The sequence below is a fragment of the Schistocerca gregaria genome, chromosome 2 (assembly GCF_023897955.1).
Source record: "Schistocerca gregaria isolate iqSchGreg1 chromosome 2, iqSchGreg1.2, whole genome shotgun sequence".
Taxonomy (NCBI): Eukaryota; Metazoa; Arthropoda; class Insecta; order Orthoptera; family Acrididae; genus Schistocerca; species Schistocerca gregaria.
In genome coordinates, this window is record NC_064921.1 from 547,494,164 (window position 1) to 547,519,605 (window position 25,442).

The following is a 25,442-nucleotide window of genomic DNA, read 5'->3' on the forward strand; positions in this document are numbered from 1 at the left end:
GGGCACCTGTCATTTGGTTAACAGCAACGCACTGTCTAACGACGATTCAGTTTTACGAGCTTGTAAAATGAGCTACTGCGGACGTAAACGTTTACTACAGTGATATTTTCAATAAGCACACAGGCTTTTTGTTCAAAATTTGACTCCCCTCTAACCGTGATTGTAAAGTATTTTATACTACCAAGATCTCTGCGTTGGATTGGCACTTTAGCAATGTGCTGTCTCGGCCTCCTTTGATGTTAGTGTTGCTGTCAGAACCTACTGTTTTTTCAGGCTCGTAATGTTACTTGAGAGGTGTTAGGAAAGTATGGTGGCGGTATCCACAAATAGCTATCCATTGACCCCGTTCTCGCCACCGTGACAACATATCCTTCCATTAACGGGCTTAATAGTTCGGCGTTACACTGAAAGCAGTCCTGAAGCCCTAAACCTGCCTTCGGGTTACAAAGGTTTCACTAGACTGGTTCGCTCATTTATTTGACTCTACTGTGATGCTGACAAACTGCGTGCACACCACACTGAGATATTACGAGTTATAACAAACATTTACGTAAATTTAGTAGCAACACTGTTCTGAAAGAGTATCATATCAGAAAAATAATTGTGACATTAGGCTACAATTACAGAAGACCTTAGATAAATAAATGTGAAAGATATTTTATGGCTGAGATGGAGTCAGAAATAATGTCGTACAGCCCCACTGAAAAAATGAGAAGTGCCTTATCCTTCCCGGTATCTACAAGTTTATGTGCATAGTGATGATTAAATACTTTTAGAACTAAGTATTTCGTGTCATTAAATCATCATTGGGAATTAAGCAAGGTAAACACGTGTTTAACGTCTGTCGACGATGACGTCGTTAGCAACTGAGCAAAAGCTTGGAAAGTGAAGGTAGTCGGTAGTTTCCTCCTCAAAGGACACGTCCCGACAAACGCCTTAAGCGACTTAGAAAAAACTACGAAGCATCTAAAACTGTATGACCAAACGGGGATTTGAAGCGCCGTCAACCCGAATACCAGTCCAGTGCTACCACTGCGCAACGTCACCCAATAATGATCAGTGGAAACAGTAAAGCATTTTTCAACATTAACAATGACCAGCGGAGCAAACAATTACATTATGTAATCATTGCAGGACAAGGTTTTTAAATAACAAAATAACGAACGCAAGGGCATCAGGTAAACCAATTGGGTAAAATCCTAATGATAGTAATACTGTATGTAGGAAGAATCTGGACCACTCCCATTTAAAGTCCTGTTAGAAGGGATCGAACAGTAGAGAGCTGGACAACAGGCGTTTGATTTTATTGGATCCAGTGGAACCATCATACATCTGCAGCACATTTTGCATTAGAATGCTAGTAGTTTACACGATTATTCGTTATTTAATAAGACTACACCCACAGACATAGGCGGTAAAATTACTTTTAGTTTGCACAACAAGCAATCAGGTAAAGCTATCGTTTGGTAAGCGAGACAAACCTAAATGGATTTGCTGACCCGTTGCATTGCCGAAAACACGACGAAGGACTTGTCCCCCGAAGTCTGTGATCTGTGCTATTATAACGTTGTCAATGGCATTCAAGAGAGCACTCACCTAGTAACACAGACAGACCATTTTATAGAATAAATTGTACCATAACAATGTAACAGCCATGGCCGAAAAGGAGCAGGAAAAAATGGTAAGATGTGGAAATTGACATCGGGAGCATGGAATGGGGCACTGAAAAAGGAGTGAAGTGTCTAGCTGAGCAGCGCGAGCTTTTGACTAGTGAGTCTACTTGCCGTCAACGCGCAGGCTCGCCAACTTTTCCGTGACGAAGGTGCACTCGCCGCCGCGAGGATAGCGCCGGAAGCCACTAATGGCGACCACTGCCGCGACGACTCGGAAACACGCCCTACACACTCCTGCGTCCCTACGAGGATTCCGTCCAAATGGCGCTCCGCCCTGTGGGGCAGATCGCGAGCCTCTGCGGCCATTAACAGCCCGAGCACTCAGGCTGGAGCACACCGTAGTCTCGGCCCACCCTAACGACAGTCATTAGAACCCACACAGAAACGACCCATGTCTAAGACCTGCTACAGTGTACCAGCGAAGTGACGCGAAGGCGCATCACGAAAGACCTCCAGTCGGAGGTTAGATAGCTTTCTTGTTCGGTCGATGACGATGTGGCGTAACTGGAAGTCCTACTTTAAACTATCCAAGTTTAATCCCGTACCGACCTTTCAAAATATACTGCCACGTTTTTAAATGAGTTTTCAAACATTTATCAATTAGGATCAGAAACAGCTACTTTGTAATTTTCGATCTAACACACCTAATACCTTCACTTTCATCTCCAGTGCATATAATGCATTCACTGGCCTGCTGCTTCCCTTTTTTATCTGTCCAAGTTCGCCACTCTGTTAGTCTTTAATAGATATTTCTAAGATCTGGGAGGGATTGTAATAGTCTTGACGATACAGGTCTGGCCGCCGCTGACAGACTGAACACTGTAAGGAAGGGGAGGTGCACAGCAGTCAGTACAATCCTATTATTGCTCTTCCATATCTAGGATTTTCAGTGCATCTGAGTTACAATCTAAAAAATTCGCAGTAGTGCATAGGCAGAAGGAAAGTTCTGTCTGTACACCAGTAATACCGTATAGTGGCATGTACTACAGCAGTTGGTTGGATTGTAGCTCAAATGCACTGAAGATGGCTACTTATAGCCGAATTCTAGATATTCAAGAGTAATAAGAACTAATGGGGTTGAGAATGGCTGCTGTGTGGCTAGCCTTCCTTATAGATGTTTTGTCGGGGGTTAACCCTACAAGTGCAATCCAGGGTGTCTGACACTGAAGCTACCACGGTAAGAATTGTCATTGCTGGAACACAGCTATCCCTAATAGTTCAAACCTGCCAGCTGTCGATAACACTGTAGTCCATATTCCAAGAGCGTGGAAATAATGAATGCATTTTTGAATAACTGAGAACATCTCGAAATACTGTATTTGAATTATATGTGCTTTTCGTTAAATGAGTAACACCATCTAATTAAACTGCACGTTCTTCAGAGCGGGATCACATTCAAGTTTCATCAGTGAAAAGCTTCCACGGCAGTTTGTGTCTAGCTTTAGATGCATTTTAACTAATTTTGAATGAGTAAGTACATAACAGAGGAGAAATACAGTGTGTTTAGTATATGAGATCCATCTTCATTAGGAAATATTCTACACGTAAGCAATTTCCCCAGGAAATAATAGAGGGTCACACTGCGTGTAACAATTCCAGAGGTAACAGGGTTAGCGATTCATTTTGATTATTAGTTAGTAAGATCGGTAAATAAGCGACCCTAGGTGTAGCCTCACAATGTCAATATTGGCTCTGGAGGAAACAAGTTCGGTGCCCTCAGCTCTAAATGCTTACGGTAGTTTCATTGGCAAGCTGGTCGTATATGGGGGAGGGGGTAGAGGAGAAGCACAAGGGGGTGGGGGGGGGGGGGGGGGCGACATCAGCACTGGGGATATGTAGAGCAGGAGGAAACGTGCAGTGCAAGGGGTTACGCTCATGACTCGTCCATATTGTGAGCCTGGCGCGTCCGTACAGTAACTTAAACCATGGCCGGCCAAGGGAGACTGAAGCTGAGCATTCATCTCCTGTCCGATCGCCCGAGGTATTTAAAGTCTGATACACTACGATGACGGAAAAATAAAGACTGTCATTGAGGGAAAATTAATTTCTCAGCTACATCAAAAAGAAACTGATCGTTCTATTACGTATAAACTGAGCTGGGCATGCCCTCACTGTTGCTGTATAATTCTCTCGCGTATTGTATGTATCTGGTTGCAGTAGAGCACCTGCAAACCACTTAGCGAAATTAGCTCGAAGTGAGGGGATGGCGTTCCTGTATCTCCCTTTACGCAGATACATGCTGATTGGGCACGGATCAATTCAGGCAGATAACTAAACAGAAATTGCGAGGAAGCTTGACAGAAAACCCACAAAGGAAAACGAACACTAAAGAAGGAAACCGGAAGATAGTAGCCAAATTTAATTTGCACACAGAGTGCAGTTTATTCAAATTTTCTTGATCAGCATCACGGTACAACGTACACTGAAAATTATTCAACGAGAAAAACCGACCACGTTAATTTATATTAAAAAAAGCTTCGCCTTGCAAAACAAGTTGCAAACTCCGTTTTCCGATATCAGGTCACAAATGTGTGTGGCAAGATTTTCCAGGAGTCCGGGGTAATGGCTCTTCCAGAAAATGTACGCTCTATGACTGTGCTTGCGATGACTTGTGTCGCAGCGAACGTGTAATTGTAAGCGAGAAGACAAACCATTTTTATTTTGTTTCGTTATTCTTTTGGGCTACAAGTGATAATGGTCGTCGGCCCTGAAATCTTTGTTGTGGTAGCAGGCATGTTTCTTAGCCTCATGTCTACGTAAATGGTAACATGTGTAGCGTAGCTTAATGTTGACATTTGCGCCGCATAAACAGCAAAGTAAATTCAGAAAACCTACGTCAAATATTGGACAAGTCTCCGACGAGTATTTTGATGTATTTATGTACCCAGTCATCAAAGAAACTGCTATGGCTCCACTAGGAAATACCTTTTCTGGGACGCGCAGCTTGCTACGCCACCCATCCGTGCCGCAGCTCGTGGTGTAGGCTAGGGTGAAAGGTGGCTGTGAGCTGGCGTAGCCAACAAATGTGACGTCATGGGAAACAGTTCCGGAACTAACAGGAAACAACGAGCGATCAGGTGTTACGTACATTTGACGTTACTGTGTCTTGTGCTTTCGGTTCCACACACGCTAAAGAATCTTTTTTTTGTGCATACCTTGCATCCTTCCGATTACAACAGCTTTCCTTTTGTTTTCGGATAGCGCCACAATGACTTAAACCTGATTTAATTCTACTAGTGGGTTCGCTATTTTACGTACTATTCCAGTTTATCTAGTTGACAACCGTTATCTCGTATTCTACACATTTTTAGCATAACTGAACACCCGTATTTCAAAAATACACCGTTTTAGGGAGCAGTTCTGAAGTTTTAAATTAATGTTGTCCAGCGTCCATAGCCAGATTCGCAAATGTAGCTCGTAAATTCAAATGCAACAATTTTTTCCATAATCGATATTTGTAGGTTTCACTGTAAACTGAAAGTACACTAAGCGATACGATTATCACTTATTTCTGACCAGACACAAATAGCTGAACTTTATGGCGTCTACCTGTGAAGGCCACACACTAAGCCTCGAAAACAGGATATAGGCCCCGAACGAAGAACAATTGGCAATAGAAAAACGCATTCTGATTGCATAATGTATATTTTCTATGTGAACACTGAATACAATTCAATTGCGATAAAGACACATAAGGAAGTCCAAGGAGTTGTGACCAGAGCGAAGATAATATAACGAAGTAAACACTGTGCAACTGTTTCCTATTTGTCTGCTTCCTTTTGTTCTATCTGAGGGTTCGACGCGATCCATCCAAATTATCGCGCATGCACTATTGGGGTCAGCAAACGGAAATTTGTTCATTTTCACTAAGTAAACTGATAAGTATGCGAGGGAAACTATTTCGGTTGCAGCTTTCGCACTGTCGCTAGCAGGCCAACGGTTCACTGACTTTGAATTGCTATTAACACAGCTCCTGAATTATAGAGTATAGTGACTTGTTCTCTATTTATAATACCTCAGTATTTGCACCTTTGATACAATTTTCACATTTCGCTCTGTTTACGGTATGATTCACTGAAAAGGCTTATTGGAGTTATTATCGTTATATTTCACGATCACATGAACCACTTGACAGTATATGCATAAGTCTTAAAATTTTTCACAATACGATCCGATTTTCTTAGTCACTGCTGTACTTTTTGACAATGTCAGTCCGTGATTCCGATAACGGCCACTGTAATAACATCGTTGTCGGGTAATGCGGTTGTACGGCAGTTCTGTATTTCCCCAATTACGTGGAGGTGCAATATGCAGAGGTGCAACCGTCCGTTACTTTTTCATAAGCAAACGTCGGGGGGTGGAGACTGATGCAGCAGCAATCAAGCAGCTACTTTTAACAAAGGCTTCTAATGATGACTTCACTGCCCTCCTCGTTGGTCGCACGTAATACTTAGCTGCTTTGTTCACAACAAAGCAAAAATCTGCTTACAAGAACTCCAAGTACAGTCTTTAAATAGTGAGCTACACACAATACCGTGCAAAAGTGCAATCGACGCGATGTAGACAGATCTCTATGTGGCAGCTGGCCGAGTTACGAAAAGTGTGAAGTCATCCACATTTAATTCTTCGTTCTTCCCGGTCGCTGTTCGAGAGTGGAATGGTAGAGAAGTAAACGTGATTGGATGATATCTCTGCCACACAGCTGTTAATTCACAGTAATCATGTAGCGACTGATAAGGAAATGAACGCACATCTGAACATTTCATACTACTAGATAGAGAGCGCGCAGAAAACTAAACTGTATTAAGAAGTCCAGGACCGCTACGTACGAACTACGTTTACTCACGTTCGCGGGACTGGTCGGCATGTCGCCGGGGTCCAGCGGGTGTTTGTGGTTCGGAGCGACGTAGCAGTAGACGCAGCGGCAGCGCTGCTCAGTCATCGCAGCGCCGAGAGACAACACGCGTACCGCACTGTCGGCTGGCGCGCCACGGACTGAACCGGCGGCCTGGCGCACAGCTGGTGTGACGCAGCCGTCCGACCGCTTCCCGCGCGCACCGCTTCTACGAAACGACGCCGCGTCGAGCAGCTGCCGCCTCGCGTTCACTGTGGCCACGTGCGCACTCATCCTCGCGGCCAAGCCAGTCGCACAACACTTCAGCCTCATCTATGTTTTCGACAGCGCCGTTCGGGCTAATGTCCATCATTTGACTCGGCAACTGATCGGAGTGGAACAAAACATTGCGCACAGTGTTGCCACTCTTGGCGAGCTTGCAGTCTTAGCTCATTCGGCCGCGTTCCCATTCGCGCACACTCAGTAATGCCAACTCGTGGAATTTCCCTGGGCTTCTCGGTGGATTACGCAGCACAATTTCGTCAGGCGATGTGGACGTCAGAATTTACAAGAAAGAGAGTAGCGCTTTCCCGCATGGTGAAGCCCCTGCAAAGCGAGTCATCATTGTTACTATAGAGGGAGAACGGTTAAGAACAATAATACCTTTACTTGATAAGAACCGACCAAAAGGCAGCGTGGCTCTCTTGAGACCCGTCACGTGCATTTTCTCTGCTGTTTGGGCAGATATTTCAATTGCGTTTGCTAAGCGTAGCTGGAGTCATCCCAAACAGATAGTGCTCATGACTTCGTTCATGCGGCTCCCAGTGTCAACGGAAATTGTCGGTTTGTTTCTCGTTACAAACAAAAGATTTTAAAATTGGAATTTTTCGAGCCCATTAAATAGACCGGTCCCAAATTAGTCTTGTGCTACATTCGTTTTATCGATATGAATTAACAGGGACAGGAAAACGAAAAGAATAACCAGTACTCAGGACCGCCCTGGCCCGGTACCACTCCTATCGCAATGCAGAACCAGCGCTGTCTGGTTATTGCTAGAGCACATGTTATTGGCTCAAATGGCTCTCAGCACTATGGGAATTAACTTCTGACGTCATCAGTCCCCTAGAACTTTCAACTACTTAAACCTAACTAACCTAAGGACATCACACACACCCATGCCCGAGGCAGGATTCGAACCTGCGACCGTTGCGGTCGCGTGACTCCAGACTATAGCGCCTAGAACCGCTCGGCCACTACAGGGGGCAGTACGTGTTATTGGTCGTGTTTTACTGTCCCTGTTAATATACAGTGACAATACTAATACCGCACTAGACTAATTAATCTTGATCCGCTCAATTGAATGCGAACGTAAAATTCTGGTTTAAAAATTATTTTGGTTGTAACAGGACACAAACAGAAGATTTCCGTCGACAACGGAAGTGACAAACACTGTTTCTTTGGGAGATATAGCAAGTAGCTGCCGAAACATCATAAAAAAGCGCCTGGCGACCCTTAGGAGAGGCACCCTAGCGGTGCACTTTAAGTACCCTCTGCACACATCGGATGCAGCCACCAACTAACGCTATATCTTAGGTGCAACTGTGAGACGGTTTTCTAAATGCTTGCGTAGCGTGTATCTGAGAACGGACGTCGGTACCAGCCCGGTGTTAACCACGTCGAGGCCGGCATATACATCAGCCCTCGTTGTTAGTCCGCGAGGCTGATTCAGTCCGGGTCAGGCTTGACTTCCTGGTCCCAGAAACAGCGGGTTAACGCGCTCGGTTATTCGGGAGGTGTCTCACAGTTCAGCGTTTTGTTTTTTTTTTATGTTGCGCACAGTGCTGCTAAATGCGGAATGGTGAGTATACATCTGCACAAGACGAACATTTACGTCATCAAATGCGGCGCTAAATAACCTGCTCAACAGAAAAGGACTCCCACAAGACAAAACCTTAGCTCTGATAGCAGAATAGCTGTAATTGAGATACATCGACGACTCGCAAAATATTAACTCTCTCGAAGCCAACGATTTGTAAAATCTAGTATACTTTTCAGCTTTTAAATGGTGCACGAAGAGAGGATATTCTTTAAGTGACTGACAAGACACTGTTCCCCGAAGAGCTCTAAATTGCCTAATCTCTAAGAATAGTGATCATCCTAAGACAAAGAGGCCAATAGCGTATGGTGACAAAATTTGGACCCATTATTGGAAAGGTCGTGATTTCTTTCCATTACAAGTACTAAACATCACCACGTCGTGCTGATCGCTTGAACGAAACTAGTTGCTAATAACATCTCAGCCCAAAGGCTGGTCTGAATAACACAGTGCTTTGGTAGGCATGCTCCTTGCTGCGATTTACCTCATCCAGCTACTTCTAGCGGAGGACCTACAATTTTAAGCGGACTTTGAACCACGGTGTATTTCAGCATTTGCCAGCACTGACTGTAGATTGAGAACCGGAGATTGAATTTGTCATCTGGCACTACCCATTAACCCACCCAAGCCAAAGAAAAAAACTGAAACTGATTTCAGAACTATCTGATTCCAATAAACTTTTCTTTATACAATTCTCCTATGTTCATGTGATGCGTTTTACCTTCACACACTGAAAAATAAAGCACAGTCCTCACTAAAGCAGACATTTAGTCTTCTTTAAGAGGAAATAAGTACCTATTTCCAACCAGAGATCACGAATCAGAACTGTTAGTTCTAGTAAAAGATAATCCATTGCAATGCTTGTACTAATTTGATGAAAAAAGCGTTTCCATTCTGATCCTATTGTCTCCATATGATATGCTTCCTCAAGAACATGAACATGGGCTATATCATAGAGAAACACAGGCGAAAATAAACAGGCATCCCTTGTGTCGCCTTCCAGTTGGAAGATCAGAACATGAAAAACTATTCAGATAGGACAGAAACATGGTCGTAGCTCGCACGGGGAAACGACGAATACGGAAAGTTGACATACTGGAAAGGAGATGCGCTGATAAGTAGTGCAGTGGAGGAAACACAAGCAGGAGTGGTTCTGACCGTAGCAGAGTGGGTCATAATTACGCACAAACATCTCAACTAGAAATGACTTTCGCCACCAAGTTTAAAACTTGTTGACAGTTGTAGCATCGCGCTTTAGTGTTTACTTCGTAGATTCTTATTTAAATTGCGTGTGAGTTTCGTATAGGAGGTGCAATTTCGAGTTTTAGTTACTGTAATCGTAAATTCAGCAGATTGTCGCGCTGTCGTTAGGCATTTGTACAGGTTAGTTGATACATTCTTTGCGTGTTCCGCTTGCGTTATCTAGGCACGAACTCGTGTTTCGGCAACTGTTGTTAAACATCGATTAGAATGGACAGGGACTGCGATTGCTGTGTTCGGATGAGGGCTGACTTGGCATCCCTTCGCTCACAGCTGCAATCGGCGCTGACTTCGGTCGCGCAGCTTGAGGCTGTTGCCAATGGGCACCACTGTGGGGAGCCGGACTCGGGTATCACGGGGATGTCAACCTCGTCCCGTCTGTCCCCAGATCGGTCCGCCGCTGTGGTTGCCCCGGTTGCTGCCCGCAGTGGGGCTGAGCCCTCGCCTGTGGTTGATTGGGAGGTCGTTCCAAGGCGTGGCAGGCAGCGAAAGGCGTCCCCGGAGGCTGATCAGAAAGCCTCCCCGGTGCGTCTGTCAAACCGGTTTCAGGCACTGTCTCTGGCTGAGCCAGATGCAGCCGCCTGCCCTGTTTCAGAGGATCATTCTCAGCCTTCAAGGTCCGGGCAATCGCAGAGGGTGGGCTTACTGGTAGTTGGGAGCTCCAATGTTAGGCGCGTAATGGGGCCCCTTAGGGGTACGGCGGCTAAGGAGGGGAAGAAATCCAGTGTGCACTCCATGTGCATTCCGGGAGGAGTCATTCCTGATGTGGAAAGGGTCCTTCCGGATGCCATGAAGAGCACAGGGTGCAGCCAGCTGCAGGTGGTGGCACATGTCGGCACTAATGACGTGTGTCGCTTTGGATCTGAGGAAATTCTCTCTGGATTCCAGCGGCTATCTGATTTGGTGAAGGCTGCCGGTCTTGCTTACGAGATGAAGGCAGAGCTCACCATCTGCAGCATCGTTGACAGAACCGACTGCGGACCTTTGGTGCAGAGCCGGGTGGAGGGTCTGAATCAGAGGCTCAGACGGTTTTGCGACCGTATTGGCTGCAGATTCCTAGACTTGCGCCATAGGGTGGTGGGGTTTCGGGTTCCGCTGAATAGGTCAGGAGTTCACTATACTCAGCTGGCGGCTACACGGGTAGCGGAGGCTGTGTGGCGTGGACTGGGCGGTTTTATTAGGTTAGAAGGCCTCGGGAAAGTGCAGGATGGGCTGCAATGTCAAAGGGTGCTTGGCAATTACAGGACGTGCTTGGATCAAGGAACAGTCGGAATTTTAGTTGTAAATTGTTGTAGTTGCGCTGGAAAAGTCCCTGAGCTTCAAGCGCTAATAGAAAGCACAGAAGCAGATATCGTTATAGGTACAGAAAGCTGGCTAAAGCCTGAAATAAGTTCTGCAGAAATTTTTACGAAGTCTCAGACGGTGTTCAGGAAAGATAGATTAGGCAGAATTGGTGGTGGAGTGTTTGTGTCTGTCAGTAGTGGTTTATCTTGTAGTGAAGTCGAAGTAGATACTCCGTGCGAATTGGTGTGGGTGGAGGTTATACTTAACAGCCGAATTAAGTTAATAATTGGCTCCTTCTACCGACCCCCAGACTCCGATGATCCAGTTGCGGAACAGTTCAGAGAAAGTTTGAGTCTCGTAACAAATAAATACCCCACTCATACGGTTATAGTTGGTGGGGACTTCAACCTACCCTCGATATGTTGGCAAAAATACTTGTTCAAAACCGGTGGTAGGCAGAAAACGTCTTCAGAGATTGTCCTAAATGCATTCTCCGAAAATTATTTCGAGCAGTTAGTCCACGAACCCACGCGAATTGTAAATGGTTGCGAAAACACACTTGACCTCTTGGCCACAAACAATCCAGAGATGATAGAGAGCATCATGACTGATACAGGGATTAGTGATCACAAGGTCATTGTAGCTAGGCTCAATACCATTTCTTCCAAATCCATCAGAAACAAAAGCAAAATAATTTTATTTAAAAAAGCGGATAAAGTGCCACTAGAAGCCTTCCTAAAAGACAATTTCCATTCCTTCCGAACTGACTATGCGAATGTAGACGAGATGTGGCTCAAATTCAAAGATATAGTAGCAACAGCAATTGAGATATTCATACCTCATAAATTGGTAAGAGATGGAACGGATCCCCCGTGGTACACAAAAAAAGGTCCGAACGCTGTTGCAGAGGCAACGGAAAAAGCATGCGAAGTTCAGAAGAACGCGAAATCCCAAAGATGGGCTAAAATTTACAGACGCGCGAAATTTGGCACGTACTTCAATGCGAGATGCCTTTAATAGGTTCCACAACGAAACATTGTCTCGAAATTTGGTAGAAAATCCGAAGAAATTCTGGTCGTATGTAAAGTACACAAGCGGCAAGACGCACTCAATACCTTCGCTGCGCAGTGCCGATGGTACTGTTATCGACGACTGTGCCGCTAAAGCGGAGTTACTGAACGCAGTTTTCCGAAATTCCTTCACCAGGGAAGACGAATGGAATATTCCAGAATTTGAAACACGAACATCTGCTAGCATGAGTTTCTTAGAAGTAGATACCTTAGGGGTTGCGAAGCAACTCAAATCGCTTGATACGGGCAAGTCTTCAGGTCCAGATTGTATACCGATTAGGTTCCTTTCAGATTACGCTGATACTATAGCTCCCTACTTAGCACTCATATACAACCGCTCGCTCACCGATAGATCTGTACCTACAGATTGGAAAATTGCGCAGGTCGCACCAGTGTTCAAGAAGGGTAGTAGGAGTAATCCATTTAACTATAGACCTATATCATTGACGTCGGTTTGCAGTAGGGTTTTGGAGCATATACTGTATTCAAACATTATGAATCACCTCGAAGGGAACGATCTATTGACACGTAATCAGCATGGCTTCAGAAAACATCGCTCTTGTGCAACGCAGCTAGCTCTTTATTCGCACGAAGTAATGGCCGCTATCGACAGGGGATCTCAAGTTGATTCCGTATTTCTAGATTTCCGGAAAGCTTTTGACACCGTTCCTCACAAGGGACTTCTAATCAAGCTGCGGAGCTATGGGGTATCGTCTCAGTTGTGCGACTGGATTCGTGATTTCCTGTCAGGAAGGTCGCAGTTCGTAGTAATAGACGGCAAATCATCGAGTAAAACTGAAGTGATATCAGGTGTTCCCCAGGGAAGCGTCCTGGAACCTCTACTGTTCCTGATCTATATAAATGACCTGGGTGACAATCTGAGCAGTTCTCTTAGACTGTTCGCAGATGATGCTGTAATTTACCGTCTAGTAAGGTCATCCGAAGACCAGTATCAGCTGCAAAGCGATTTAGAAAAGATTGCTGTATGGTGTGTCAGGTGGCAGTTGACGCTAAATAACGAAAAGTGTGAGATGATCCACATGAGTTCCAAAAGAAATCCGTTGGAATTCGATTACTCGATAAATAGTACAATTCTCAAGGCTGTCAATTCAACTAAGTACCTGGGTGTTAAAAATACGAACAACTTCAGTTGGAAGGACCACATAGATAATATTGTCGGGAAGGCGAGCCAAAGGTTGCGTTTCATTGGCAGGACACTTAGAAGATGCAACAAGTCCACTAAAGAGACAGCTTACACTACACTCGTTCGTCCTCTGTTAGAATATTGCTGCGCGGTATGGGATCCTTACCAGGTGGGATTGACGGAGGACATCGAGAGGGTGCAAAGAAGGGCAGCTCGTTTTGTATTATCGCGTTATAGGGGAGAGAGTGTGGCAGATATGATACACGAGTTGGGATGGAAGTCATTACAGCATAGACGTTTTTCGTCGCGGCGAGACCTTTTTACGAAATTTCAGTCATCAACTTTCTCTTCCGAATGCGAAAATATTTTGTTGAGCCCAACCTACATAGGTAGGAATGATCATCAAAATAAAATAAGAGAAATCAGAGCTCGAACAGAAAGGTTTAGGTGTTCGTTTTTCCCGCTCGCTGTTCGGGAGTGGAATAGTAGAGAGATAGTATGATTGTGGTTCGATGAACCCTCTGCCAAGCACTTAAATGTGAATTGCAGAGTAGTCATGTAGATGTAGATGTCTTGTTGGTGTTAGCAATGAGCTCAACTTTCGAGAGCAGCCTTTCCAAGAACAAATAGAACACCGTTAACTGTAAGGCAAATATAATATTACAGGAACGAACATGCGAGAAAAAAAGTTAACGTAAAGAATGCATACATCTGATAAGATATCTCAAGATAAGCAGGAAAGTACCGCACAGCTAATAAGGAAACCACAAGAAACTGATACTTCGCTTTATCGTCAAACATACTGTCGACGGTTAGATAGCTCGGACTTAATGGGAGTGTTGTCAGGAGAAAGTTGTTTATCAAGAAGCATGGAAACGGCCGCAGTCCATCTCGAAAAAGCAAAAAAGGATTAGCAACGACTATATGTGATCGACCCGCCGCCCTCTCGTATACGAAGCCAGTGTCTTAGCACTGCGACATCCCGTAATGAGGCACATACATGGCTGTGGCGATGAGAAGGATGCTGAAGACTTCGTATGTTACTGTCTAGAACGGTGGAGGTCAAGTTGGTGCGGTACATATTCCTAATGTACTCGGAAGACAACCTTGATTTGTCTTGGGGTCTCTTCCGTTTCTTCCAATTCATTTCAGACTTCCAAGTGCTGATATATACCAAGATAACTCCTTGCCTTTCTCTATCATCAAGGATGTTTTCTTATTGCTATGTCAATCGCTGCTGAATGTACAGTGGAGTGTTAACTACCGTCGTCAGTCTACAGTTTTGCTGTTTATTTGTTCAATACAATTACGCATAATCGTCAACAGATAAACTTTACATTTTTTTCCCAAAGGACATTAACAAACAGGCTAATTTCGCAAAATGTTACATCTGACCCAGGCGCTTTTGCGTAGAATAACATTTCTTTTCCACGAAGTACTAACTATTTGAAAATTACTTTTACTCATGTAGTCTTCATGTGTCATCATATTTAACATGCATCTAGAGGATCTACTTCGTGTTGCCGTTGTCTTCTAAATAGAAACTGCATCCGGCAGACCGCAACACCATGCCAAAACATCCCATTAAAGTATCCGCAAACTCTTCACACATCTCAAATGGCACTGGCGTGTTACACCGCCATGACAATTGTACACAACAGCTGCGCGTGTATTACAAAAATTATATCCAGCAAATAAACTTGTCAAACATTCATTACGTCAAATGGAACTTTGTTCACAACAAGCTCTCTCTCTTTCTCCCTCCGTCTCCCCCCCCCCCTCTCTCTCCTCTCTTTCCCTCTCTCTAAAACACACACACACACACTTAATTCGGTTAAGCAGCGAACTCGTGAGAAGTGTTTACTTACAGCAAAGTGTTCTGGTAGAAGAGAAAGCCAAACTGTGTATATTACAGTATTTATCCGCGGACGAGACGCTAATGTAATGAATCTGCGTTTAGTTTTGCTGATGAGAGTGGTGCAGTAAAAGAGAAACGAAGTAAATCTGACCTGGCGCCTGAAGTAATCACTGTAATTGCGGTGTTGAGCGCACAGTTTCAAAGAAAGTTTAACGCCGCCCAGGCGTCAGCCGGGAAAAATTCCACACCATGTTGTGGGGACCAACACTAAAACGTAACAACGTAACCGATTCGAGTTTATCTTCTGCCTTTAATAACCTCAACGTGGACTGGACGTTTAACACCAATTTACATTTTTTTTTTAACCGTGAAACCAACTGTGCAGTGCTTGGCACTGGAAACTTCGTACCAATGTTAGTTATAGCCACTCTGTTTCTTATCCCTTTAATGTCTCGGCTACCTCTCTCTCTCTCTCTTTTATTCCCGTCAAGTATGAGCCGGGGGTAAAATTAACTTATACCTAAAAAAGTGCCCTGATTTATTTTACATGAAATGTATTCTCAGTTGCGATCGTGGGCAACCATCAGCTGTGTAATGAAATGACAGCAGTGGAAATTTGTGTCTAACCGAGACTCGAACCCGGATTTCCTTCTTATCGCGAGAGGTCGCTTTACGTTTTTCTTTTTTTTTATTTTGTTCGTTTTTGATCGTTGTGTTTGGTTGTTGCGAACGTCACGTAACATCAGTTCAAGTTCGTTGTTGATGCTTTCACTCAGTTTTTTATTGCAGATGCCAACCAGCTCTCTGACCGAACACGCTGAGTTACCGTGCCGGCTACCTTTAGGTTACTCACGTCCAGACCCAAACTTCCGCACGTCATCAGCCATGTGTCTACAACCTGTACTCGTACATCCATTATGTATATATTCCCGTACAGGAGAGACATTTCACTTCAAAGTCGCCTGCCCGAGCACAGTTATATCGTACTGATTTACTTTATCCCCTTGACCCCTACGCTAGACGTACGACAGCACAATTGTTGCACATTCTACTTCGAATATCGGTATCGAAATATACTTCAGTGAGTTCCGAGAGAAGGACTCGTTGAGCAGTTGTTACACTCTTCTTTGAGCATGCGTTGCACTTCCGTAAGTGCTGCACCGCCCTTTACGATCCTTACGCACTACACTTCTCCACATCACCTCAACAAACCTAATTCTTTCATCTGCATTCCCTACTCTTCATTTCACAAACTGTTCCGTTTCTTATCACTGTGTGACAGGCGCAGAAATTTAGCGCTTCTGTTGTAGATGGACATTAATGAGCACTACCCTGTATTGTTTTCAACGGAAGCTGCCATTCAGTAAACAAAGAAGAGATGATATCCAAATCGCCGTGTTTCCTTAGTATCAAGTGACGATAATTTCTTGTACACGATAGCGTCGTCATCGAACCATTTTGGAGTGCTGTTGAAGCTAAATGGCAGTTAATGTATGATACAGCTGAAAGGGATTATTACGATGGGTAAATTTATGTAACAATTTGATTTATGTAACAATTTGATTTATGTAACAATTTGATTGTTTGCAGGTTTCCTTGCCATTTTGTTTTGGTTATTGTAGTTTTGGAGTAAACTTTGAATAAGATGGGTGAAATTATAATCTTTCGTTATCCTGTCGATCTTCTGTGACAGTGCATGGTGACTGACAGTGTGACAAGTAATCGTCAGGTCGGTAAAAGATACGTGTGTAATTTTCTGAGTCATCCTCGGTAAATTGCGTGATTCGGAGCACCTAAAACGCGCAGCTTTATCCTGCTCTTGCTGTTGTATTAAGAATAACTCTACAACAAGAATCAAACGATTCAGCAACATTCGTTCGAAGATTTTGAGCATGTGGCACAACAAGGATATTACCCTTCAGTTTTCTGACGACTTTCCAGTTTTTAAGGAAGTTATCACAAGTAATTTACTCTAGATTTAGAGTAAATTCCAGGCTTTTATACGTTTGTTGAAAAGAGTCAAAATCAACTCTCTCTTTTCTTCCTGATGGATCAGTATACAGTTTTGCACAGTATCATATGCAAGAGCCAATCTAGGAAGACGGACTGCGCGTATTTATAAGAGTTTACTGTTTACAACATCCGGTACTTGGAAAAATGTAAATACTGTTCGATCTTAGAATACGCTATAGTGTTCAGCAATGGCAGACGTTAGGAATAGACTCATCAATAATTAGACTGAGGTGAGAAAAGTCATGCGTTAGTGATATGCGCGAGCACACACACTCACACACACACACAGACACACACACACACACACACACACACAGAGAGAGAGAGAGAAAGAGAGAGAGAGAGAGAGAGAGAGAGAGAGAGAGAGAGAGAGAGATGGCAGTAGTATCGTACACAGGGTACAAAAGAGCAATGCATTGGCGGAGCTGCCATTTGGTGCTCAAGTGATTCACGTGGAAAAATTTCCGAGGTGATTACGGCCGCAGTACGGGAATTAACAGACGGCCGGCCGCGGTGGCCGAGCGGTTCTAGGCGCTTCAGTCCGGAACCCCGCGACTGCTACGGTCGCAGGTTCGAATCCTGCCTCGGGCATGGATGAGTGTGGTGTCCTTAGGTTAGTTAGGTTTAGGTAGTTCTAAGTCTAGGGGACTGATGACCTCAGATGTTAAGTCCCATAGTGCTCAGAGCCATTTGAACCATTTTTTAACGCGAAATAGTACTTAGAGTTAGACGCATGAGACATCCCATTTCAGAAGTCGTTATTCCGCGATACACAGTGTCCAGAGTGTGCTGCGAATAGAAAATTTCAGGCATTATCTCTCATCACGAATAAGGCAGTGGCCGACGGCCTTCACTTAACGACCGAGAGCAGCGGAGTTTGCGTTGAGTTGTCACTGTTAACAGACAAGTAACACTGCGCGAAATAACCGCAGAAATCAATGTGGGACGTACGACGGACGTATCCGTTAGGATAGCGTGTTGTTGGGCTATGGCAGCAGACGACCGACGCGAGTGGCTCTGCTAACAGCACGAAAAAGCCTGCAGCACCTGTCCTGATCTCGTGACGATAACGTTTGGAGCCTAGACGACTGGAAAACCGTGGCCCGGTCAGATGAGTCTTGGTTTCAGCTGGTAGGGTTCGAGGGTAGCTCAGACGCCACAAAGCCATGGACCCAAATTGCCAACAACACACTAAGCTGATGGTGGCTCCATATTAGTGGAGGCTGTGTTTACACGGAGCGCATTTGGTCCTCTGGTCCAACTGGTTGTGTTCGGCCACTTGGAGACCATCTGCAGCCATTCATGGACGTCATGTTTTCACACAAGTGTGCCACGTCACCGGGCCACAGTTGTTCGCGACTGGTTTGAAGATCGTTCTGGGCAGTTTGAGCGAATAATTTGGCCACCCAGATCGACCTCATTGAACATTAATGGTACATAGTCGAGAGGTCAGTTCTCATACAATATCCTGCACCGGCAACACTTTCGCAATTATGGACGGCTATAGAGGCAGCATGGCTCAGTGTTTATGCAGAGGACTTCAAACGACTTGAGTCCACGCCAGGTCGAGTAGCGGCACTACTCTGGGGAAAAGGTGTTCCGCCACGATATTAGGAGGTATCCAGTGACTTTTGTCACCACAGTGTGTGTGCAACCGTTGCTTTACCGTTCTAATAAACAGATGTATTGTACTCTATGTTCCTTCCAATCACGTGCGACTATTGGCTTCGAGAGAAATTCTCGACAGATGCGAGCTACGGAAAGGGCTAACTCAGCAGAGTATTCGTACGTAAATCTAATAGCGGTTCTGCCAAGGCCATGCGCGCTGTTCGCTTGAGGTTAATATCAACTTGTTTTGAATACTGAGACTGCTTGTTCGAGTATCACGCGTTTGGGAGGTTGCGCGGCCTCGAAGCACGGGCGCCGGTGGTAGCTGGGTGGCTAGGGCTGCGGTTATCGGCGCTGGCACAGCAGAGCTCGGCTCGGCACAGGGAGTGGCTGTGCTGGGTCTGGGGTCGGCTGACGCCGCGGTATTGATCTGGCGACACCCTGACACCCCGGCGGCCTTCGAGGCGACGCGTCGCGGCTGGGGCCCGCTGCACGCCCAGACACAGCGCAGCTCCGGAGATGCGCTCCAGCGGCGCCCTGCAACCAGGCCTTCACGACAGGATGCTGGCAGTCTCACGGGCAGCACACGCAACACACTTGAGGGTCAACTGCGAAATGGAGATGCTGGCTGTTGTCAAGCGTATCCTATAAAGTTACAATGCACTATCAGTGTGAGGAAGTGCGCTGCCATCGAGTCCTACTCTTAAATTCAAAATTAACAATAAATTAGCAGTCTTCAAGTTATGGAAAACGTGCTATGCTATTACTAGGGAATATTTAAAAACTAACATTGCAAAAAGTCTTCCGAATATTTTCTTATTCTGTAACAATAGTTGCTTCGGGGAAGATCACTTTGGATTCCGTATAAATATTGGAACACGTGAGGCAATACTGACCTTACGACTTATCTTCGAAGAAAGATTAAGGAAAGGCAAACCTACGTTTCTAGCATTTGTAGACTTACAGAAAGCTTTTGACAATGTTGACTGGAACACTCTCTTTCAAATTCTGAACGTGGCCAAGTGTATTCTGAGGAGGCTTGTAATTGTTGCATTACTGTCACACAGTATTCCTCTTGTAATCCTGGAAAGAAGACGCATAAGACCCATTCTCCGACCACCCAAGAAGACAGAAGACATGTTGCGCTGGGATAAGGACAGTTTCGGTCTCAGCGTCCCTGATATTTATAAGATTCCTTGGAAGTGCGCAAGCAGCTACATCATTATATACGTACCGTTACCGACCGCTGTGCAAAATGCCACAGGCACATTACGGCTCTCCGTCCGCCCACAGGCCGTGGTAGGCCGCTTGGTACCGACCGACCGCCCTGTCGTCCTGTGCCAATGGCGTCATTGCATGCAGTATGGATGGGAGTGGGGTTAGCACATCGCTCCCTCGACCGTTGTAAGCTTTCGGACATGGAGCAGCTACTACTCGGTCTAGCAGCTCGTCTACTGGCATGAAATGGCGGGGTGCACCCCGTTTCGGTCCTCCCACCAAGGAAAAGTCCCTGCCAGTACCAAATGTTCAAAATGGTTTAAATGGCTCTACGCACTATGGGACTTAACATCTCAAGTGATCAGTCCCCTAGACTTAGAACTACTTAAACCTAACTAACCTAAGGACATCACACACATCCATGCCCGAGGCAGAATTCGAACCTGCGACCGTAGCAGGTCTGAAGCGCCTAGAACCGCTTGGCCACAGAGGCCGGCCCTGCCAGTACTGTATGCAGTTAGCCGCTCTAACCACTCAGCTACTGATGCGGACAAGTTACATCCCTAGAACTTCAAAACTCAGTATTTTCTGAACGAAAAACACAGACTAATTACGAAACTAAAATATTGCACCACGCTTCTACACACTGGGATTCTGTTATAAAACAAGCAGTAGAAATTAGAATATGCGGAAATAATATCAACCGGGACAAAGGCTGTATTCTCACCGGTGCGGTGAAGCGAGTTCTCGACGCCGCGAAGACAAAAAGAAATGCGCTGCCATCACTAGCGTAGATATGCACACAACATCTAGCAGTATCACGTAATGATGACGTACGCTGGTCTGTCATAAGCCGTCTACAGGTTAGAAACGGTTACCATAACGGCAACAGTCAGTAATTCTCGACAAAGACGATGGACGATTTAATTGAAAGCTCAAACTTATACACAATTCTGATGTTACAAGCACACCGAGAATGTTTTGTGTATCGTACGTACAGGGGTTGGTCAAAAATACGGGCATACAGCGAGAAATACATTCTTGAACATCAGTGCAGATGCTAGCCAAGCCTACAGATTTCGCTGTTACATCTGGCCACGAATAACATCCGTGCAACGCCCTCAATACGTCGCAAGTGTCATTCGTGGTCATGACAATGTTCTGTGTAGTTGTGAGTGAATTATGTTGGTAGAAGCTCAGTGAATTCGTACGCGGGCAAACTGTTCGTGGTCGTATTGCGGGCACTTCCGTAACCAAGGGAGCCGAAGCTTTTGGTGTTCCAAGAGGCACGGTATCGAAGATTTATACCGTCTATTGGGAATGTGAAAAACATCATCCGCTAAGTCACAAAGCGGACGAAAGAGTGTGTTGATTGATGGTGACGGACAGCCATTCATCAGGATTGTACCGGAAAACAAGAGAACTGTAGCTGCAAAAGTCACTGCAGTATTAAGCGTCGCACTCGTGAACACTGCCACCACCAAAACAACACGCAGGGAGCACCATAAGCAGTGAACTGCATGCTGAGCTGGAATTCCAGAACCACACATCAGTGATGCAGATGCCAGTAAAAGAAAACGTGGTGCTGAAGTCATAAAGCTGGAATCTGGAGCAATGGAAGGAAATCATTTGGTCGGATGAGTCTTGTTTCACTCTGTTTCCAAAACTTCTGGCCGAGCTTACGTTCCAAGAGTGACACGTGGCAGGGCTTCGGTGAGTATTTTGGCAGCCATATCGTATTCCAGGATCTCCATGGTTATTCTGCAAGTTCTCATGACTGAAAAAGGGTGTTGTGTCCATTTGGGCTGACAAGGTCGATCTCATCGTACAAAGTCTATTTCCCAATGGTGACGCTATGTTCCAAGACGACAGGGATCCTTATTCAAATGGTTCAAATAGAACTATGGGATTGAACATATGAGGTCATTAGTCTCCTAGACTTAGAACTACTTAAACCTAATCTAACCTAATGACAGCACACACATCCATGCCCGAGGCAGGATTAGAACCTGCGACCTTAGCAGCAGTGCGGTTCCAGACTGAAGCGCCTAGAACCGCTCGGCCACAACGGCCGGCAGGGATCCTGATCAGACAGTTCGCATCGTCCAGCACTTTGTCGCATCTTAACTGGCCACTGCAGTCACGAGATCTCAATACTATTCAGTCTTTGTTTTCTACTTTGGAAAGAAGGATGCGTGATTGTTATCTCCTTCCATCATCGTTAGCTGAACGTTCGTTTACTTTGTAAGAATAATGATATAAGATTCCCCTTAAAACCATACAGGACTTGTATTTATCCATTCCGAGATGACTGGAGCTGTTCTGAATCCCAGCGGGATTACTACAACATATGAGGCTTGAAAATGTGTTGTATATTCGGTGCTTGCGTATTTTTGTGCAGCCCGTGTATTACGATTAAAGTGTTAAATGCTACCACTTATTACCGATAACATATAATAACCGCTACCTCACATCCGAAAAATGTATACTATTCAAGAGCGGCATTATTCATCGTAGGTCTGATTAGTCAGCGCGAAGCACCGATGGAAAAGCTAAGTTTAGCGGTCCGTTAATGCCAAGATCATGAAGGATGGGGCACGACCTCTGAACAGTCAAGAGTGGGGTGGGATATCGATCGTGGCGTTTTCAGAGGAATCAGCCAAGGATTTAGGAACTTAGGGAAACTACAGATAATACCGATCTCGGCTTTAAGACGGCTGTTTTGAAACGGCTCTTCGCGAAATAAAGTACTGTACGTTAACTATGCTACTATCTAGATCGGTTAGCCGAAAATGACCAGTTATCGACAGATGTAAGTTAACGAAGAGCAGCTGATAAAGAGTGAGAGCCCATTGTGTGCGAGGATGCTAGCGGGACCTCGGGCAGTCGGACGAGCGCTGGGAGACCCACAGCCAGTGTAGCGCACGCTTCGCTTTCCAGACGGCTGGCGACGCCACACGTGTCACGCACGTGTGAAGCGCCCTGCGGCGCATCCGAGCCGAGGGGAGCAACGTCCCCCACATGTCACAAAGGCCTGCTCTCCAGCGCTTCCTATCACAGCTCGCAAACTCGCGGCCGCGCAATATTCGCATGCGAAACGCGGTGCCGGCCAATGGTGGAGCACAATTTTCATAATCCAGACATTACGAAATTTTCAAATGTCCGTTGTCAGATACATGTAAATATCTAACGCTTTTTTTTGTAAGAGAGTGTTCTCTGATATCCGTCATAGCCGCCAGTAAAGCCTAGTAACGATCAGCAGTCAGCTCTACACTCGGGAAAAATTTTTATCACACAGCTACATTGTACTGCAATAACAATCTGTGAAAATCTCGTAGCCTTGAAGCCATACTGTGGAAAAGGTGCAGTCCGTGGTAAAATCTTGCGCAAAAGCTCCCAGCGTACTGACGCTTTGTCTCCATTTCCAGAGGGAAGTCAGACAACAATTCATTGGAACCATACTACAGGACTGCCCGTAAGCAGTCACGTATCAGTTGTGCAAAGGCTAGCAGTACTGCACAACCACCTCCCGTTCTGAAACGCTGTCGAGAAAGCATATGCAGTTATAATCAGGATCGGATGCTGTAGAAATCCAGCAACTCTACGTAACCGAGAGGGGTGTCAAAAACTGTCAAACGAAATGTCATGAAATGATTATCAAAAAACCGTGAAACTCACTCACTCTAAATTTTACCAACGTTGGTTTTTTTTCCAGTTGTTAGCCATTCTGTATCACTGCTGAGCGAAGGCCTCTCTCAAATCGTTCCAGAGATTTTATTTCGCGATGCAGCTGGTCATAACGCTCTTCCTTACTTTCTCTATATATCCAACCATCCAATGAACAGTCTCTTCATACCCTGTGCATTCCCACATTATTCCTACCACATGTGATCGTGACTTACGAATAACACAGGAAAGAAGATGGGACTTTAATGGCTACTGCTTACATGTCAGATATGGCCTCTGCGTAAGAGATAACAACATCGCATTTACTAACCAAATGTCCATTAGCGGCCAAAACCACTAAATGTTGACTCCGTTTGTCGCTGTCTGGAAGTTGTACCGAAGGATCATAACTCCAAGAATCGCTGCTACGATTTACGAAACTTTTCATCGGAGCTATCGCTATTAAGATCTTGACTATATACTAAGTTTATGACGTGAGCGTCGGTTGTTTTTACAACAAAACGTCATGTACTTGTTTACACATATAATCATACTGTCTCATAACGTCGATGTAGTTATGTTTTCTATGTATTGAGGCGTTCCCTGTGTTTAAAGAAGACGCTACTATCTTACCATCGTCTCTTTACTAAACCGTTATTACGTGAAATGTCCACACAGTTCCTTCAGATCTCTCAAGCTTATGCTGGTTCCCAGTTATTGTTAAAGATAAACTGTGATGTGATGAACAGTTGTGAGTTAATGTTTGAACTGTTATTCATCTTGGTCAAGGAAATTTTTAAAGACGGCAGATGCAAATGTAGCACTTCCTTTATCACGCTCGCCTGGTTCAAGTCTTTCGATTTGACGCCACTTCAGCGACTTGCGCGTCACTGGGGATGAAATGATTATAATTAGAACTCGACAACACCCGGTCCCAGAGCGGAGAAAATCTCCGACCCAGCCGGGAATCGAACCCGGGCCCTTAGGATTGACAGTCTGTGGCGCTGACCACTCAGCTACCGGGGGCGGACATCACTAAACCTTATTCATAGCTACTTAATAACAACGATTCGTGTAGGGCTGCGCTTTAATTTCCTGTGAGATATGCCCCTAACAACAATCAAGAGATACACCATAATTCGACAACCAGCTTCTTATCACCTCATGACAAGCCTTTTGCATCAATTGACACAGATACTCTCTCTGATTACCTTCGGACTAACATTACAATATCCGGTTAATTCTCTTAAATTTTTCTCACAAACCATAACGAGCCATATTAGCAACGTAAATCTAATATTACCTTTCTTACAAAAGTTTCTTCACGTATGTCATCCATTTATTTACAGGAGAAAATTCAGCGCCCAAAAACGAACTATAGTTATAGACATAGTTGTGACAGTCTGACTTCTGAACTGGATTAATCAATCACTTTCAGTGTACGGTGGAATCTGACACAGGGTGCAAAATCGCATTTCTCTCTCTGTCTTTCTCTCACGAGCACACACAAGCATTACCAGAGCAAACAACAGCTTTTTGGGTTAGTACCGGCACTTCGCCATTCAGCCAACAATCTACACCAGTTACACTCTTGGAAGTTCTAGACGACTGACTCTTCTAATTACGAACTGTCTTCGCTTTGGTGTTCATGCCAACAACGTACCTCCCGGAATAAGCTGCTTGTTACATGACGCAGCGGAAGCGTCCAGGGCCCTTGCCTGCACCTGCCAGGCGCCGAAACTTATATACGCTGGAGGCCAATTTTAACGATGTCTTCAAATGACTGTTGCCTTTACACAGTACTAATAATAAAAACCAATTCTACCAAACATCCTCTCTCTACTCACAGACTAAACTACTGTAGCCAAGGTTGTTAACGGTGACTAGAGCGTTAGCGCTCGGCCAGAATGGAGTAACATCTTCAGAATCTGTAAATGG

At 45.0% G+C, this 25,442-nt stretch overlaps 1 protein-coding gene across 2 annotated transcripts in view; it reads right to left on the reverse strand.

Annotated features, from left to right (window-relative positions):
* The window catches only part of LOC126331935 (protein gustavus), a 317,640-nt gene that overhangs the window by 129,503 nt on the left and 162,695 nt on the right, over positions 1-25,442 (reverse strand). Inside the window, exon 1 of one of the 2 annotated variants that reach the window (XM_049996534.1) lies at positions 6,520-7,025. The exons of the other annotated variant lie outside the window; for it this stretch is intronic. Coding sequence (XP_049852491.1) covers positions 6,520-6,840 — 321 coding nt within the window. The 5' untranslated portion in view covers positions 6,841-7,025. Of the gene's footprint in view, positions 1-6,519; positions 7,026-25,442 lie in introns of those variants that run through there. 2 annotated transcript variants of the gene reach the window in all.